Below are 19910 nucleotides of genomic sequence, written 5' to 3'. Positions count from 1 at the left end.
TGGTCTCGGCTCGAAGGCCCCGCCCTTGAGGTGGCGCTGCGGCCTGGCCCTCTGGCGCGGAGGAGGCGGGTGGACAGGCGGCTGGAAGCGCTAGCGGCCGTGCGGTGGTCGATTCCCATCTGGACGCAGACGATGGCGAGCCCGCCGGCTGTGCCCCGGCTGCCTCCGCACGACCCGAGGACGCCGGCTCTGTCGGTGGTGGACATGCACACGGGCGGCGAGCCCCTGCGCATCGTGCTGGCGGGGTGTCCGGAGGTGGTCGGCCCCACGCTGCTGGCCAAGCGGCGCTACATGCGCCAGCACCTCGACCACGTGCGGCGACGGCTCATGTTCGAGCCCCGGGGGCACCGGGACATGTACGGGGCTGTGCTGGTGCCGAGCGAGCTGCCTGACGCGCACCTGGGCGTCCTGTTCCTGCACAACGAGGGCTACAGTTCCATGTGCGGCCACGCGGTGCTGGCTCTGGGCCGGTTCGCGCTCGACTTCGGGCTGGTGCCAGCGCCCCCCGCCGGCGCCCGCGAGGCCCTGGTCAACATCCACTGCCCGTGCGGGCTGGTGGCCGCCTTCGTGGAGTGCGAGGGCGGCCGCACTGGCGGCCCGGTGCGCTTCCACAGCGTCCCGGCCTTCGCGCTGGCCACAGGTAACCGGCGGGACCCTTCCGGCCCTGCAGCCCAGGACCCAACTAATTACACTGTCCCTCTGGGCTGGAACCCACGCAGCGCAACTAACCCACCCCACAAAGCCTTTACAATCAGTAAAAACGTAATTCTAAATAACTGCAAGTGTGTGTCAGCACCTTGCCCTTGCGAATTTGTTCAGTGTATGCAATTTGATTACCCCGCAGATCTATCTGTCTGTGGTTTGGGGAGAGTCTTGAGGGGTACAGAATTCCGTGTTTCCCTTACTCAGCGCCTCGTTCTCCACTCGTCAGGCATTCCTAGAGATTTCACAGTTGGATAAGGCAAGGTCCACTAGGGTCAAGGAAAGTGCAAAGAACCGGAGCTCCAGGCTGGCTCAGAATATGATTGCTGGACACATTATTAGTAAACACGTTACTAAAAGTCATCTGTAAAAATTGCCTTCCCCACTTCTTGGGGGAAGAATTAAATATTTTCGAGAAGATACAGATGTTACTGGTCTAATTCTTTAAGAACAGGTACAGACATTGCCTGGGTCCAAATCCTGACACCCCCTTACAGCTATGGAAACTTAGTCAAACTACTGACGCCCTCCGTGTCCATTGTATCTTAATTTGTTATCTCATTGAGGTTTTTCTTGAGGATTTAATGAGAGTATGCAAGGTATTAGAGTTAAAAAAAAATCTTCCTAGATATAGAAAGACTGCAGAATATATAGGGTTGCTAGTTATAGTTCTCTAGGTGTGCAGAGCCTTTAAAAAGCTTTGGTGGGTTCTCTAGTACAGAGCCTGTATGTCATGTAAAACAGTGTCTGTAACTATTCATCCTTGCAAAGAGGGAGATTCCTACAAATTCTATCAGCGGAGGCTGAATTCTATCAGGATGCTTTAGTTGTCTGACTGGAAGTGAGCTGGGAGCTAATTTAGTCAATCCAGCAATAGGGTTATCACTCCTTTTCTTCAAAGTCTTCAAGCCGTGCAAATCATTCTGTTAATTTGATCTTGATCCTCCTCGTGGATTTGGGTTCCAGTTTAGCCTGATTATAAATGTTATGAATGATGCAGTAATAGCCCAGGTGTTTGAGAGTCTTAGAATACCTCAGGCAGCTGAAACACACAAGTTGCTAAAGAATGCCACTGGGCAGACTGATGCCACTTTCCCAGAAAGAATGGTGTCACGTCCGGATTGGGAGGGAACTTGAGGGAGACAGGAATTTATGTTAGGATTGCATCTTTAAAAACCTCAGCAGTTAACTAGCTTGGCTACCTGATTTCCCCTTAGGCCACCCCAGCAGCAGATTAGAAGCACTCTAGATTTTGTGGGAAATGACAGCTGGCAGCAGGATCACCAACTACGTACATCATGGTTTGGGGCTGGTTAGGGCAGGGGCAGCCACAGGACGAGCCACAACTACTGTGCAGGACGAGCACAGTAGTTCCTGAAAACATCACTGTGTGACCATAATATAATCAGTGGGCATTAATGGTCACTTTGAGCCATTAAGAAAACGAAATCCTTAAATTCTCTACTTTGAAAATTGCATAAAAGGCAGATGGATAGTGTCCAAGGTCACGGCTCTGCCCCTCCCCATCTCTGTGACCTTGTGGAAGGGATTCCATGCCTCAATGTCTTCTATAAAGTGAGGATGACAACAGTCCCTACCTCAGGATTGCTGAGTTCATCTCCACTCCACCCAGCTAAAATGAAGACTGTTTAGTTTTATTCACTGTATTTAAGTGCTGGAACAGTACACAGTCAATGAATATTTGTTGTGTAAATAAATGAAATTCAGAGAAGAATATGCTGATTGGCAGATGTAAATATCTGTCCTCTTAAGAGCCCTATTCCAGTTGGAAGTTAAACTTTTGGCTTTAATATTAACATCTATTGTATTCCTAATCTGTGCCCACCGTTCCCCACACATTATCACATGGAATTCTCAAAACAGTCCCTTTAGGAGGGAAACAGCAATTCCATTTTACGCATGAGGACTTCAAAGCCACACTTAGCTTTCCCCATTCTGGCAGTCCCACATTTCCATCTATTTCCTGAGTCTCCTTTCATTAAACCTGCTTTTCATGTTGCATCAGCATCAAGATAAAGACATTTTTGATTCACTTTTGCTCTTAAGTTGCACAGGTGTGTTTTATTCTTTTGATTATAAACTTGCTCTGTTTTGACACATCATGTGTTAAAAGGGTCCTGTGGTTCTACTCTAACTGGTAGCCCCCTGGTATCTTTGTGTGACTCACTGTGCAAACTCAGGAATACAAGAACTATTTTATTTTTCACAACTTAATTTCTGAATTTGAGACCCCTCTCTGCCCTGTTGGTTGACTTAGCCTCATCCTTCCACGGGCTGGCCCCTTTTCTGATATCTGCATGAGAGGCACCTACATTTTCCTTCATAGTTTTCACACATTCATGTCCCAGAATTTCCTCTCTCTCTGCCTCTATGATGTTTTCTAGAAAAGGTCTTCAGAATAGTTAACAAAATATGCATGTATGATTTAGGAAAAACATGGCATTCATGTTCTAAATTATTTATTTATTTATTTATTTATTTTTGGCTGCATTGGGTCTTTGTTGCTGCGTGCAGGCTTTCTCTAGTTGCGGCAAGCAGGGGCTACTCTTCGTTTTGGTGCTCAGGCTTCTCATTGCGGTGGCTTCTCTTGTTACGGAGCACGGGCTCTAGGTGAGCAGGCTCAGTAGTTGTGGCGCACGGGCTTAGTTGCTCCGTGGCATGTGGGATCTTCCCGGACTGGGGCACGAACCCATGTCCCCTGCCTTGGCAGGCAGATTCTTAACCTCTGTGCCACCAGGGAAGTCCCCATGTTCTAAAACTTATTCAAACCTCATTAACTTAAAAATAGAAAGATGTACTGAGCTAAAGGTCTATTATTAATTACGTGATGCATACTCATTTTGAAAATGGATTTTTGCTCCATTCCTTTTTATGATAGGAAAAAATACCCCCATCCCAAACCCCAGAAATACACATATATTTAAAATGCTGTGAATTTTATTGCTGAAATACTAAAACAAACTTATTTTCAAACATATCTTTTTTAGATCTCCTAGTGGATGTTCCCGGTCATGGAAAGGTGATGGTGGACATTGCATATGGTGGCGCGTTTTATGCGTTTGTTAGTGCTGAAAAGTTAGGACTTGATGTTTGTTCCACAAAGACAAGGGACCTCATGGATGCAGCAAGTGCTGTGACAGAAGCAGTGAAAGCTCAGGTCAGTACAGATGCTGCTATCATAGCAGATACCCTCCTCTGTGACATGGAGGGAATATAAATGACATGTCTATACAGAAAATTAAATATCTCTGAGTTCAAATTATCAGTAGTACTAAGAATAGGGTACTGGTTATAATCTTAGACTCTAGAGCAAGACTACCTGAGAGTTGTAGTTTTGCTACTTATAGCTTTTATAACCTTGAACAAGTTATGTAACTTCCATGTGCCTCAGTTTTCCTAGCTGTAAATGGAAATTATGAAATACCTGCTTCATAGGGAGTTGTAAGAATAAGTCAATATGTGTAAAGGACTTAGAATAGTGCCTAGCCATAGTAAATGTTCAATAAATGATAACTATTACTAACTTTAATAATACATAATAATAATATAATTTGTGGTTACTTAAACATAGAAAATGTATTATATAATATTCCACTAATTTGAAATGCTTTGATGTATGTGGTCATTCTGCAAAACTTGAAAATAATGAATGTAAAATATAGATTACAAAATAGATTTCATTAAATCTGATCAGACTTCCTCTTATTTCACAGAGAACGTTAATTCCTAGTTAGTGAATTTTTCCTGTATTGCTAAGAAGTTACTTAAATAACCACTCAAGTAACTCTAGTTTGGCTTGGGAAAACTATTGTTATAAAATCAGTTTAGATAATAAATAATTCCAGAATATTCTTTCCTTTCTAGCACAAGTGTGCCTTTTTACCTAATTGGGACCTATATATAAAACTCAATTTTACCTAATTGGGATCTATATATAAAACTCATATACACATTTAAATGTTTTAGCGTATGAGAATTTATCATTCTAAGTAAAAAATAACTTAGGAAAGATAGAATCTAATATACTTCTAATTATTTATGGGCCTATTTAACATATCTGAGGCTTTATTTTAACATGATAACTTATAACTTTATAACTTAAATAACAAAATGAATATATACCATATCCCTGTTCTAAATTATCATTTTTCTAGGACTGTCAATACCAATAGGTAGAATTATTTTATCATAGTAACTTCTGAAACTCTGAATTTATATCCATTTTCTGTTCTAGTAAGCAGACAGCTAATAGTTTGAGTTAACAATTTGACACAAAATAATTTTACCTTATTTTTAATAAAATCAAGAGAAAAAGGCATCATTTTCTTAATAAAAGGAGTAATTTTGAAGTTCTCAAAGCTAGAACTTCTCACCAAGGTGGCAAGGGGTGGACTTTGAGGGAGGAAGGATTCTGAAAAAAATATGAGTAGTTCTGTCAGTGATGAAGCAGGCAGTAGGACTACTTTGTGAATTGCTGATTATTCATACTGCAAATGCAGATTTAGGCAAAGGCCATTTGCCAGGGGGAGGGAGCTAAAGTAAATATAAAATAAATTCATCTTTGTCCTTTTAGCAAACATTTACCAAGGACTTACTGTATGTTGGACACCATGCTAGATGCTGGAGACCCAGAGGAAGAACAAACCCCACGACCTTCAAGGAGCTCAGTCTAGTGGGGGAAGCATCCCTGTGGGCAGTGTGATGTACTGGTGCTATTGTGGAGGTGGGGCATAGGGGCTTTAAGAGGTCAGAGAACAAAGATCCAATATACGGGCCTCTTTAACTGGGTTATAGATGGACTCTTTGGATTTTAAGAATCCAGATCTCTTCAGCTGCTTTAAATGACAGGTAAGTGGTAGTGGAAGATATTAACTGTAAGGATACAATGGAAGTAAGGTTATAGTAATCTCAGCCAAGCTACCAGGCATTACAGGAATCCAGAAGTTAAACAACCAGACCTCCCAAGTCCAGGAAGCATTGCACATTTGGACCTGACCAAGCTTTACCACTGACGTGACCTAGCTACCCTGCCAGTGCCTGCTTCTCTCTGTGTGTACCTGCTGCTTTTTATGATACTGACCTCATCCTTTATGTCTTTTTTTACCCATCCAATTGTTTCTCTTACTTAATAGCTTCTGCATCCTTATACTTTTTGCTTGCTCATGGCCTCTGACAGTTCTTGTATCTATCAGTGGTATTAATTTCAGCTCTAGATACTCATTGCTTGATTTTTCTACATTATCCCCTTCAAGTTCCTGAGGGTGAGAGTAGGATTGCCTTAGCTCCTCCTGCTTGCGCGGCCATGGCTGGCCTGTGAATTGACCATCCTGGGGTCAATGCTGGGGTCAGTGCTTCAAAGAGTATGTGTTTTGGGAGGTATGTGTATAAAATAGGACTGTTCCTTTAGTAGAGGCTATGTGCAGGCCGACTTCCTTAGAAAGGGCTCAAAGTATAAGAATCATAACTTCCAACAAAACTATCTTTATTCATCTAGAGAAAGATAGAATTTCTAGTATTTAGTGCTGTGACCCAAAAAATGTTTTTTAAATGATAAAGATGGAAAAATTATGTCTAAGAGTACCCCATATATGTTATTTAAAAGATAAGTTTGAATGAAAATATTTATGTGTGGTTGATAATTATTTTATTTACAGTTTAAAATTAATCATCCTGACAGCGAAGACCTTGCCTTTCTATATGGAACTATATTAACAGATGGAAAAGACGCTTATAGTGAGGAACCAACCACCAACATCTGTGTGTTTGCAGATGAACAGGTATTAAAACTGGGATTTTTAGGCGCACAGCCAGGTAATATGGAACTAGAACACTGAGCACTCTCATCTTCATTTATTCTGCAACAGGTTGACAGAAGTCCTACCGGCTCAGGAGTGACAGCCCGAATTGCCCTACAGTATCACAAAGGGCTTCTAGAACTGAACCAGACCAGAGCCTTTAAAAGCAGTGCAACCGGCTCAGTATTCACAGGGAAGGCTGTGAGGGTGAGTGACACCCTTAGCTTCTCATTTGTAAGCATGTTACTTTTGAGACTGTGGAGACCTAAGTTGGGTGTTAGATAAGTTTCTTCACTTAGCTCTTAGAAGAGAATTTTAAGACAGGCCTTAAAAAACTTCTGTTCAGCTAGGATATTGGTTTTCAAAGTGTGGAAAGGACCTTGGGGTCCTATCCATGGATCCACAAAGTCAAAGTTATATTCATAATAATACTGAGATGTTGCTTCCTTTTCACTTTCATTCTCTCACAAATGTACAGTGGAGTTCTCCAGGAGCTACATGATGGGTGATATCCCAACTGATTGAATTCAGAAACAAATACGAGAATCTAGCTGCCTTTTGTTAAGCCAGACATTAAAGAGATTTGCAAAAATGTAAAAAATGCCATATTTCTCATTAATTTTTTTTTGTTTTGGCAGATACAGTTATTTTCACAAAAATTTGTTGTTTATGACAAAATGTAATCGGTTTATTATTTTTAAATGCATTAATGAACAAATTTTTTTTTTGAATTTTAGAATTTTATTTACTTTTTTTAAAAAATTTTTATTTATTTATGGCTTTGTTGGGTCTTCATTTCTGTGCGAGGGCTTTCTTCTAGTTGTGGCAAGCGGGGGCCACTCTTCATCGTGGTGCGCGGGCCTCTCACTATCGCGGCCTCTCTTGTTGCGGAGCACAGGCTCCAGACGCGCAGGCTCAGTAATTGTGGCTCACGGGCCCAGTTGCTCCGCGGCATGTGGGATCTTCCCAGACCAGGGCTCGAACCCGTGTGCCCTGCACTGGCAGGCAGATTCTCAACCACTGCGCCACCAGGGAAGCCCTATTTACTATTTTTATACAGCAGGTTCTTAACAAATATCTTTAATTCCCAATATAGCAAATATTAATTGATATAACTGAAATAAACAAAAACTCTTTGAGGTCCTAAAATCTTTTTAAATTGAAGTATAGTTGATTTACAATATTGTGTTAGTTTCAGGTATACAACATAGTGATTCAGTATTTTTGCAGATTATATTCCATGGTAGGTTATTATGAGATGTTGGGTATAATTCCCTGTGCTATATAGTATATCCTTGTTGCTTATCTATTTTATAGGTAGTAGTTTGTATCTGTTAATCCATACCCCTAATTTGTCCCTACCCTCTTTCCTTTCCCCTTGGTAAGCACAAGTTTGTTTTCTATATCTGTGAGTATGTGTCTGTTTCGCATATACATTTATTTGTATTATTTTTTAGATTCTACAAATAAGTGATATCATATAGTATTTGTGTTTCTCTGTCTGACTTTCACTAAGCACAATATTCTCTCCATCCACGTTAATAATAATAATGGCATCCATAATAATGGCATTATTTCACTGTTTTTTATGGCTGAGTAATATTCCATTGTGTGTGTGTGTGTGTGTACCACATATTTTTAATCCAATCATCTGTTGATGGACACTTGGGTTGCTTTCCCATCTTGGCTCTTGTAAAAATAGTGCTGCTATGAACATTGGGGTGCATGCATGTTTTTGCATTAGTGTTTTCATTTTTTCCAGATATATACCCAGAAGTAGAATTGCTGGATCATATGGTAGTTCTATTTTTAATTTTTTGAGGAACCTCCATATTGTCTTCCATAGTGGCTGCACCAATTTACATACCTACCAACAGTATAAGAGGGTTCCCTTTTCTCCACATCCTCACCAACATTTGTTATTTGTAGACTTTTTGATGATAGCCATTTTGATTGGTGTGAGGTGGTACCTCATTGTGGTTTAGATTTGCATTTCTCTAACAATTTCATGTGCCTGTTAGCCATTTGTATGTCTTCTTTGGAAAAATGTCTATTCAAGTCTTCTGCCCATTTTTTTTTAAAGATTTTTTGATGTGGATCATTTTTTTAAGTCTTTATTGAGTTTGTTACAATATTGCTTCTGTTTTATGTTTTGGTTTTTTGGCCCTGAGGCATGTGGGATCTTAGCTCCCCAATCAGGGATCAAACCCACACCCCCTGCATTGGAAAGCAAAGTCTTAACCACTGGATGACCAGGGAAGTCCCTTCTGCCCATTTTTTGATTGGATTGTTTGGTTTTCTTGATATTGAATTGTATGAGCTATTTGTACATTTTGGAAATTAAGCCCTTGTTGGTCACATCATTTGCAAGTATTTTCTCCCATTCCATAGGTTGTCTATTTGTTTTATTGATGGTTCCCTTTGCTATGCAAAAGACTTTAAGTTTAATTAGGCCCCATTTGTTTATTTTTGCTTTTATTTCTTTTGCCTTAGGAGACAGATCCAAGAAAATATTGCTACTACTTATGTCAAAGAGTGCCTATGTTCTCTTCTTCCAGATTTCACAGCACTACTTATTGAAGAGACTGTCATTTCTCCATTGTATATGCTTGCCTCCTTTGTCGTGTATTGACTATAGGTGCGTGGCTTTGTTTCTGGGCTCTCTATTCTGTTCCATTGATTTATTTGTCTGTTTTTGTGCCAATACCATGCTGTTTTGATTACTATAGCTTTGTAGTATAGTCCAAAGTCTGGGAGGGTTATACCTCCAGCTTCATTCTTTTTTCTCAGGATTGCTTTGGCAATTTGGGGGCTTTTATGGTTCCATATATATTTTAGGATTCTTTGTTCTGGTTCTGTGAAAAATGGCCTGGGTATTTTGATAGAGGTTGCATTAAATCTGTAGATTGCTTTGGGTAGTATGGCCATTTTAATAATATTATTTCTTCCAATCCAAGAGCATGGAATATCTTTTCATTTGTTTAAATCATCTTCAGTTTCCTTCATCAGTGTTTTATAGTTTTCAGCATATAGGTCTTTCACCTCCTTGGTTAAGTTTATTCCTAGGTATTATTTTTTTGACCTGATTTTAAATGGGATTGTTTTTTACTTTCTGATATTTCATTATTGGTGTATAGAAACGTGACCGATTTTTGTATATTAATCTTGTATCCTGCAACCTTGGTGAATTTATTTATTAGTTCTAATAGTTTTAGGGTGGAGACTTTAGGGTTCACTATATAGAGTATCATGTCATCTGCAAATAGTGACAGTTTTACCTCTTCCTTTCCAATACGGATAACTTTTATTTCTTTTTCTTGTCTGTTTGCTATGGCTAGGATTTCCAATACTAGGTTAAATAGAAGTGGTGAAAGTGGGCATCCTTGTCTAGTTCCTGAATTTAGTGGGAAGGCTTTCAGCTTTTCACCATTGAGTATTATACTAGCTGTGGGTTTGTCATAAATGGCCCTTATTATGTTGAGATATGTTCTTGCTATACCCACTTTGATGAGAGTTTTTAATCATGAATGGATGTTGAATTTTGTTGAATGCTTTTTCTGCATCTGTTGAGATGATTATGTGGTTTTTGTCTTTCCTTTTGTTAATGTAGTATATCACATTGATCAATTTGTATATGTTGAACCATCCTTGTGACCCTGGTATAAATCCAGCTTGATCATGGTGTATGATCCTTTTTATGTATTCTTGGATTTGGTTTGCTAATATTTTGTTGAGGATTTTTGCATCTATATTCATCAAAGATATTGGCCTGTAATTTTCTTTTTTAAGTGTCTTTGTCTGGTTTTGGTATCAGGGTAATGGTGGGTGAGGTCCTCAAATCTTAGGGTATAAAGGGATCCTGAGACCAAAATGTTTGAGAACCATTAAATTAGGGTTTGGATTTTTTTTGTTTTTATTCTATAGGAATGTTCCATTTTATATAATAAGATGTGAAAGTCCTGAAAAGTTGTGGAAAGTATTATTTTTGTAATGGAATCAAATTATAAGTGAGCTAACAGCTAATTAATGAACTTACTCATAGTAGTAAGTAAAATCTACTGTAGTATGATTAAATTGCATCTAATAAATGAATCTACTCATAAAGAGTCCTTTAATATAGCAGATAACTTATCCTAATAAAGACTTTTATATCCTAATGTAGCTGTTTTTAAAGTTTGTTCTTTTCTGAATATGGAATTTGCTTTAAGTTAGGGATTTGTATATAATACGCTGAACTTATGGGATACCAAACCATTTATGTTATATGCAAAAACTTGGAATACGTTATCTTCAAGTCTGAGACTCAAGACAAAATAATAATCGACAACATTTATTGGGTGCTTCACTATGTGTCAGTTTCCAAGCTAAGCACTTCACATATACCGTCTCTTTTAATTCTCCCAAGAATCCTCTGAGGTCAGTGATGTTATCATCCTTTTTTCACAAGTGATAAAATGGAGAATTAGAGTTTAGATAACTTGCCAGAGGTCAAACAGGCAGGTAACAGAGCCAGGCTATGCATGTGGGTCCCTCTGAGCAGAGCCTGTACTGTTAACCACCATATTTTCTTGCTCTTAGGCAAACGTTTGATGCAGATGGGCAGTTTCACCCACGTGAGAGTGAACTCAACTCTCAACCACCCACTAATGATGACTCCCAAAGCTTCATCCCTACCATGCTTACCTGTGCCTCTCTCCTGAGTCTGACACTGTCCACTAAACTCATCTCAAGATGATTGTCCTAGAGATATCGCAAACTCAACTAGTTTACAAGTTCTTCCTTCCTAAATGTGTTCTTCCTGTCTCATTCCCCATCTCAGTTAATGGTGGCGCCAGCTTCACTTCCAAGCTAGAAATATGGTCATATTTAACTCATCTCTATTCCTCACCTCCTACGTACATCAGTCCCCAGGTCTATCAATTCTGCCTCCAAAGTATCTCTATATTTTGTTCTCCATTCTCTGAAAACTGCCCTCCTGTCTCTAGATTTAATTGATGAATTAAGGTTACGTCTTAACATATTGCTGGGTTTCTAGTCTCTCTCCTCTCCAATTTGTTCCCCACTTTACAGCTAAACTAAATCAAAAACACAAATCCAGTCACTTACCTTAAAAACCTCTCATTGCCTATATGATTAGCTCTTGGGTTCTCTTTAAAATGATAAAAATTGAGAATACAACTTTTAGGCTAGATAAACTATGAGGGCAGTATCTTGATATTCTCCTTTCACCTTCTTTTTTCAGGAAGTAAAATGTGGTGATTTTAAAGCTGTTATAGTGGAAGTATCTGGACAAGCCCATTACACAGGTACAGCAAGCTTTATAGTAGAAGATGATGACCCACTGAGGGATGGATTTCTTCTCAAATGACTTATATGACTTTTAAGGGCTTTCTTTAAATTGTTATCATAAGTAATTTTTCTCTGAATTACGTGGAAAACTGTATCCAAATTGTACATGTAAGCCAACTAACATTCTTCTTAAAATAATATACTGTGGTTAAATATAAAGTCATTATTCCTCATATTTATACATGTGTATTGGTATAAATATTGCTTATAGAATACAAAATGCAGAATACTTTTCTAATTATTAACATATCAGGTAAAATTAAAACCTTAGTTCTTGTTACTTTTAAATATTCCTCTGTGGTAATTACTATAATATTCTGTTTTAAATGCTCTTTGAATAATAGCTTCAATTGTAGCCCTCACAGCAATGAGTCTTACAAGTTCATTATTTTTGTCTTCCAGTTTTTGAGTAAAATAATGCCCTCTCTCTAAGCAGCATGCAAGGGAGACAGCTTATTATAAAGTCCTCAACACTTAGCAGTCATAAACTGGGAAGGAATGGGGTGGTCAGCTTCTTTGGGTGAGAGTTGTTGTAGCTGCTGCAGGGATGTCCTCTGTGCTGCAGAGCCCAGCTCCTATACCCGTAAACTCGTGAGAGATGATCAAGAAGCAGGCTTTTGATATATCTTTAAGGCTCTTATAAAAGGAGTTGTTTATTGCATTACTGAAGTATAGGTACACAGTAGGAGTCAATCAATAAATCCCTACAGCGGGGCAAGTCTCATACTCTGCCAACTACATGCCAGGTAATTTAAAACATGAAGGAAATGTTAACTATTGGCATTCTTGCTAGTTAATTGTGAACCTGTTAAAAAATAAAATTTGATCATTATCAGTCATTATATAATGAAGTATTAAAAATTATTCACCATGTGATTTTCTCAATATTCAGTAGACTTTTTTTTCTGGTGGGTGAGGGGTATTTTCTCAGTTTATTTTAGATTCATTGTTTTGACCTTAATTTGTGCTCTGAACTCTGTCAGCCTTGAATCAGTAGACTCTTTTTTGAGGTAAGTAATAGTATTTCTTTTTTTGAGCATACAATGAAGTAATTAATTCATTTCAACTGGCTGTGTCATCCAGCAAGTCTGTGTAGACCCAGTTATTAGGTCTCTGATTGAATTACCTGACCAAAAGGAAGGCTATAAAGTTAATGTTCTTGATTTCCCTATTCAATACACAAAAACTACTGTTTTCCATTCATTATCTCTTAAAATCTGTGGTAAAAAATTCACTTACTTCCAAAAAATAACACTAAATATTACCAAGAAATTTTCTACAGATCAGGGAGATTTGCTGTACTTTATTTTAATAGAAATAGAACCACTATTTGCTCTCTAAATTTCATAAGTCACATTAATTTGAAGAAAAAAAGACACATACATTGTTTAGAAGTTTATAGCATTTTGTAATGTGCACACACATCTCCCCTGATCTAACGAGGTACACTGAGAAATTTATTATTCTATGGCTACCGAGGGTGGGGAGTATTTTATCACTGACTTTCTTTAGAATTGTTAGCACGTGGTGATAACAAAAATGCGGACTGACATTTAGTCAGTTTTATTATTGTTTCAAAATTCTCTACAGACAGTGCACCCCCTGATCAACTGCACCCAGGCCGGCACTCCCTCCGCCCACCCATGGTATGCCACTGCTTTTATCTCATTCATGAATTTGAGAGAAATGCAAGCCAGAAATGTCAACTAACTCCCTCAGGTCACATTTAAGGCTATCAGTCTAGGGCTTCTGACCCCAAGTCCAGTATTTTCCTGCTACACTTCCTCTGCCTCTAAGACAGGACAGTCAGAACTTGTTCTATGATAATACTTTAACAAAAATGTATGTTTCTTGAACATTGAAAAATAAATACTACCTAAATCTTCCTAAATTCTAATCCAAACCAGAGCCAAGCCCTTGCAATAATATTCATTCCTTCTGTATTTCACCATGTCTCTTGCAGAGTCAAAACCACTAGGGAAATCAACTGCTGTTCCTCTCACCTCCAAGTGTCTAATCAGTCACAAAGCCCTGTTGATTCTACCTTCTGAATACTGCTCACATCTATCCCTTCCCATCCTTGCTAAGGGTCTTGTCTCATCACTAACCTCTTGCAAGCAACCTCCTTCCCCTCACTGGTTCCTTCCTCTAAGGTCTTATCGAGTATCATCATAAACAAAATGAAACAACCACCCCTTGTCCACCTTCCCTCTTCAGCCTGCTGTCTGTCACCCCTATTTCCTTCCCTTTGCAGTCAAGCTCCTAGATTCCTTACTCTCTTCTCATTGGGTACATTTTCTCATCTTCCATTTGCTACTCAACTATTGCAATCTGCTTTCGACCTCATTACTCATTGGAAACTATGCTTGATCTAACGGCCAGATTTAACGGTCACCCAGGGGTTTATGCAATCCATGGTGGATGCTGCTTCTTGCTTCTTGCAGGCAAGTGCGGTACATTTTAGAGCAGCAACCTCTACTCCCTTGGTGCAGAGCTCGGACACAGAGCCATCCACTGAAGTTCTCAAGACCATAGGTTAGTGCTCAGGCCCCATTAGTACCCATCGGGTGCTGCAGTTGTGTGGGCCCAGGTCCATCTCCTCTTCACCATGCACTTGCAAATCCTTTTTGCTCCAGATCCTCTAGACTCCGTAAGAGTTGGGGCACCCTCCTCTTCGTCCCTCAAATTCCACAATTTCCATACCATCCCTCCTTAGGACAATGCCTCTCATACTTCAGTGTAGGTGTGGATTACCCAGGGATCTTAGAATGCAGATTCTCATTTCCTAGGCGTGGGGTGGGGCGTTTCTGACAAGCTCCCAGCTGATGCTGATGCTGCTGGTAGGAGCACTGCAGTTTTAACCAATCGATTTTAATTCCATATTTGGGCCCAGGCTTTACAGGTGAGCCTCCCCTACCTGGAAACTTCTCTTAGCTCTGAAATACATAAGAAGCCTGCTACCTCCCTACCTGGAGGTAAAGAATAGAGCTGACCTCATCATCACAGCAACTTTTCTGAGAAGAGGCTGAGAAACTTACATTCTTCTCTTTTCTGAAAAGCAAAAGTAAAACAAAGCACCTCGAAACACAAGACAGCTGATTTCTCAGTTGGCCAAATATGCCTCATTAAATACATCACTCACCTGCTTAGCTTTCACCTGCTTAGCTTTTCTCCCTTTACCTGCTTCTTAATTTTTGCTACTCCCTAGCATTCCACCCATGGTTCCTTTCTCTCTTCACTCAATACTCTGTTCCTAAGTCATCATATTCATGCCCGCGTTTTTCTCTCTTGTAGAGAGGCTGACATCTCCCAAGTCTCTAAATCCTAAGCTCCAGAGCCATACTGCAGATTCACTACTTGGTGGACAAACCAGATTCATCTGCCCCTAGAATGTGCCCCTCCTCCCATACTCCCTAACTTGATCAATGGTACCACAATCCATCGAGCCAGGAACTTGGGATCTATCCTTGGCTCCTTTTTCATGCCCTTTTGTCCTGTCTGTTGATGCTCTGAGGTGGATGTCTGTGGATTTGGCCGGCATCATTCCTTTCCCCTTCTTTTATCAACAAAACTCTCCTTCTCCTTTGGGAAACCATCCATCCCCTGCACATAGCGTTGATGGGGCTGCCAGACAAGGGGTACTCCAATCAGACTCTCTCCTCTAAGACCTGGGATCTTGAGAGAAATGACATAAGGTCTGAAAAATGGTTGAAGCAGACTTATTCCTATAGAGCCCTAAAGAGATCACCCTCAGTTCCTTTCTGCTGTCTCTACCTGTAGAGCTGCCCTGACTTCTCTTGTTCTTGGGGTTGGCTGTTAGACTATCCTTTTGAACTCCCCCTATCCTTCCAGTAAATTCTGCTTTTGCTTAAATGAGACAGTGCCCTCAATGTGTTGTTTATATCCAAAGTCTCTAATCCATATACTGCCTCCTTCTTCACTGTAAATGCCTTAGTTCAGACTCTTTCATTTCTGCCCTGGGCTATTACAATGCCTTTTTTTTTTTTTTTCAAATCAATTTATTCATTTATTTTTATTCATCTATTTTTGGCTGCGTTGGGTCTTCACCGCTGCACGTGGGCTTTCTCTAACTGCGAGGAGGGGGGCCACTCTTCGTTGTGGTGCGCAGGCTTCTCATTGCGGTGGCTTCTCGTTGCAGAGCACGGCCTCTAGGTGCACGGGCCTCAGCAGTTGTGACACGTGGGCTCAGTAGCTGTGGCTCGCAGGCTCCAGAGCACAGGCTCAGTAGTTGTGGCTCACGGGCTTAGTTGCTCCACAGCATGTGGGATCCTCCCGGATGAGGGCTCGAACCCGTGTCCCCTGCATTGGCAGGCGGACTCCCAACCACTGCGCCACCAGGGAAGTCCCACAATGCCTTTTCTTAACTGGTCTCCCAGTTGCCAGATTCTCTTCCTACAGTCCTTATATTTTTAAACAACATTTATGACATTGTAATATATTTGTGTTTGCCTAAAACTGTAAGGTCTTTGGGCTAGGATCCTTATTTGTTGTTTCTGAAAACCTAAATAAACTAATCTTACATATTTTTGGCTTAGTTCAGTGGTTTTCAGCTGAGGTTGGCTCCCCTCTCCCCCTGAATATTTGGCAATGTCTGAAGACATTTTTTAGTTGTCACTACTGCCATCTCGTGGGTAGAGGCTAGGGTTACTGTTAAACATCCTACCAGTGCCTAGGATAGCATCCACAACAAAGAATTATCTGGCTCAAAATGTCAATAATGCTGAGACCGAGAAACCCAGTCTTATGTTACCACCTTAAATGAACTTTACTTATACTGTAAGTTTCCAGTTGGATATTTTTCCTCACTAAAATAAGTGCCCCAAACACTAATATTGTTGATTCTAAGACCTGAAAGTATACTAGTCATTCTTGAGATCAGTGTTTCTCAAACGAGCATCAGAATCACTTGCAGGGCTCATGGCTGGGCTCCATTCCCAGAGTTTCAGATTCAGTAGATTTGGGGTGCGGCCTGAGAATCTGCATTTCTAACAAGTTCCCAGGTCATGCTCATGCCGCTGGTCCAGGGTCCACACTTTGCAGACCACTGCTTTAGAGAACCTAAGGGTTTATCACACTTTCCCTCATTAGAGGCCATGCCCAGAAACTTGAGATGCAGCTTCCCTGGGCAGGCAGGCCCTTCCTGTTCCTGTATCTTCCCGCCAGATACCTGGAGCTGCATCTGTGGCGACTGCTTGGCTGGCAGCACCTTAAACTCAAAACATACCACATTCCAGAGAACTGATGAAGGCTGCCAGCAGGGCAAGGAACCAGTGACTCTCCCCTCTTCCCTGACACGTGTGAGAGAGTAATGGTCCTGAGGTCCAGGTCCTTGAAAACAAGGTGACATCCTGCCTCCAGGATCCATATCCTAGCTCCTCAAAGCACCTGTATCAGAATCACCTTTGGGGTTTAGATTCATGGGCCCATCCTCAGTACTCCTGGGAGTCAGCCAGCCAATGTGCATTTTAATAAGCTTACTACATCAGTGGTTCTCAAAGTGTGGTCCTTGGACCAGCAATATCATCACCACCCAGCAACTTGTTAGAAATGCAAATTCTCGGACAAGACCCCAGATCTACTGAATCTGAACATCTGCGGTTGGGCCCAGTCAACTGTGTTTTAACAAGCCCTAGGTGATTCTGTTGCATGCTCAAGTTTGAGAACACCTGGTTTAAGTTTTTCTGCTCCCTCAGGTTTAAGATTTCCGAATTTAGATTGTTTTCCACTTCAGGTTCTAGATTCCTTTCCTACCTGTAGATGCCAGAAACACCCACAGGAAGCAAAGAAACCCCCCCTCGCCCCCCGCCTCTCTGTAGGACATGTGTGTGTATCCAACAAGAGAGCTTGAGAGTGAACCCTTGTTGAATTTGGCCATCTGAGTGAGGACCAGTCCCGCTTTATCTGATCTGGCTGGGCAGTGGTCCCTGAGGAGGTCGACCTGGCACTCTCTGAAGCCCACCTCCCTGGCCATATAACCTCGGGAAGAGGTGATGTCCTGGATCGGCTCTTCTGAGGGTACTCGGCCGGCGTCCCGCCCCGCGCTCCTGCGTAAACACGCGGTTCCCTTGGCAACGCCTGGAACGCAAGTCAAAGGCTCCGCGGGTCCCGGGCGACGCTCAACCCTGCGGCCGAGCGCAACTCCCGGCAGAGGCCCCTGACCCCGGCCCCAAGCCACCTCGGGCTTGCGGCCGCCTCCCCCGGTGCGGGATGAGCAGACCCGCGGCCGCCGCGGGGCCCCATGGAGAAGCAGCCGCCGCCGCCGGTGCGCCCGCCAGTGAACACAGCCTTGTCGAGCAGCCCACACCCCGGCGCCCCCTCCGCGGCCGGCACGCCTGGCGGGACTTCCTCTGCGGCGACGGCGGCGGCCGTGCTCTCCTTCAGCACCGCGTCGGCCGCGGCGCTGGGGAACCAGAGCGGCGGGAGCGGGGGCGACAGCACTGGCGCCTCGGCTGGCGGCGGGCGCGGCGCGGCGGGGAGGCCACCGCCGGGCCCCGCGGCGGCGCCGCTGCTATCTCACGGGACGGCGGTGGCGGCCCAGGAGCTCCTCCTCCTGCTCATCTTCCTGTTGTCTAGCCTGGGCAACTGCGCGGTGATGGGGGTGATCGTGAAGCACCGGCAGCTCCGCACCGTCACCAACGCGTTCATCCTGTCCCTGTCTCTGTCGGATCTGCTCACGGCGCTGCTCTGCCTGCCAGCCGCCTTCCTGGACCTCTTCACGCCGCCCGAGGGCCCGGCGCCCGCCGCCGCCGCGGGGCCCTGGCGCGGCTTTTGCGCCGCCAGCCGCTTCTTCAGCTCGTGCTTCGGCATCGTGTCCACGCTCAGCGTGGCCCTCATCTCACTGGACCGCTACTGCGCCATCGTGCGGCCGTCGCGGGAGAAGATCGGGCGCCGCCGCGCGCTGCAGCTGCTGGCCGGCGCCTGGCTAGCGGCGCTGGGCTTCTCCTTGCCCTGGGAGCTGCTCCGTGCTACCTGGGAGTCCCCGGCGGCGCAGAGCTTCCACGGCTACCTGTACCGGACGTCCCCGGATCCCGCGCAACTGGGCGCGGCCTACAGCGTGGGGTTGGTGGTGGCCTGCTACCTGCTGCCCTTCCTGATCATGTGCTTCTGCCACTACCACGTCTGCAGGACCGTGCGCCTGTCGGACTTGCGCGTGCGGCCCCTGACCACCTACGCGCGCGTGCTGCGCTTCTTCAGCGGCGTGCGCACGGCCACCGCAGTGCTCATCATGCTTGTCTTCGTCATCTGCTGCTGGGGGCCCTACTGCTTCCTGGTGGTGCTGACCGCGGCCCGGCAGGCCCAAGCCACGCAGGCTCCCTCGCTCCTCAACGTGGTGGCCGTCTGGCTGACCTGGGCCAATGGGGTCATCAACCCTGTCATCTATGCCATTCGCAACCCAAACATTTCGATGCTCCTAGGGCGCAACCGGGAAGAGGGCTACCGGACTAGGAACATGGACGTTTTCCTGCCCAACCAGGGCCCGGCTCTGCCGGCTAGAAGCCGCAATCCCCTTCGGAACCGCTATAGCAACCGCCTGGGGGCCTGCAGCAGGTTGTCCTCTTCCAACCCGACCAGCGTGGTGGGAGGGGACGTGGCCATGTGGGCTCGCAAAAATCCAGTTGTGCTTTTCTGCCCGGAGGGGCCACCAGATCCTGTGACAGCAGCAGCTAAACAGCCTAAATCCGAAGCCGGGGATACCAGCCTCTAAGAAGGGTTGGGATGCACAGCTTGTGAAGGCAAATTTTCACCCGCATCGATGAACAATACAGGATTCCGGGGAGAATCGTGTGTTTCATAAAGCCAAACATTTACAAAAGAGACAGAGGGGGAGGCTTACCACTTCCCCCAAACAACATACAAGACAATGTCCTTTCCTGCAGAAGTGCTGAAAGGAATGTAAAGTGCAAAAATTAAAACGATGTTTAACCACACAACCAAGCATTGTGAACTGTAAGTGCCAAAAATGACAAAAATAAAATTCACAATTACTGAAAAGCTCATATTACAGGAATCACACTGTGACAC

The 19910-nt window shown here is 43.3% G+C and overlaps 2 protein-coding genes across 2 annotated transcripts; both read left to right on the top strand.

Moving 5' to 3' along the window:
* The first annotated feature begins 14 nt into the window (after positions 1–14).
* Positions 15–12227, top strand: L3HYPDH (trans-L-3-hydroxyproline dehydratase). Its single transcript, XM_036842722.1, has 5 exons — positions 15–640; positions 3711–3880; positions 6378–6500; positions 6588–6725; positions 11761–12227. The coding sequence occupies exons 1-5, from the start codon at positions 133–135 to the stop codon at positions 11884–11886; spliced, it is 1065 nt and encodes a 354-aa protein (XP_036698617.1). The 5' UTR covers positions 15–132; the 3' UTR covers positions 11887–12227.
* Positions 12228–18126: 5899 nt separating this feature from the next.
* Positions 18127–19593, top strand: GPR135 (G protein-coupled receptor 135). Its single transcript, XM_036842049.1, has one exon. It carries the CDS (start codon positions 18127–18129, stop codon positions 19591–19593), a length of 1467 nt encoding a protein of 488 aa, XP_036697944.1.
* Positions 19594–19910: the final 317 nt, after the last annotated feature.

This window comes from Balaenoptera musculus, chromosome 2, assembly GCF_009873245.2.
Source record: "Balaenoptera musculus isolate JJ_BM4_2016_0621 chromosome 2, mBalMus1.pri.v3, whole genome shotgun sequence".
Lineage (NCBI taxonomy): Eukaryota > Metazoa > Chordata > Mammalia > Artiodactyla > Balaenopteridae > Balaenoptera > Balaenoptera musculus.
This window is presented reverse-complemented; position numbering and strand designations above follow the sequence as displayed.

Bases quoted from the DNA above. Each gene is read 5' to 3' on its own strand.
- GPR135 (XM_036842049.1), top strand. From the start codon at position 18,127: ATGGAGAAGCAGCCGCCGCCGCCGGTGCGCCCGCCAGTGAACACAGCC.
- L3HYPDH (XM_036842722.1), top strand. From the start codon at position 133: ATGGCGAGCCCGCCGGCTGTGCCCCGGCTGCCTCCGCACGACCCGAGG. The intron at 641-3,710 runs GTAACCGGCGGG...TATCTTTTTTAG, and splicing joins GGCCTTCGCGCTGGCCACAG to ATCTCCTAGTGGATGTTCCC. The intron at 3,881-6,377 runs GTCAGTACAGAT...TTTTATTTACAG, and splicing joins CAGAAGCAGTGAAAGCTCAG to TTTAAAATTAATCATCCTGA.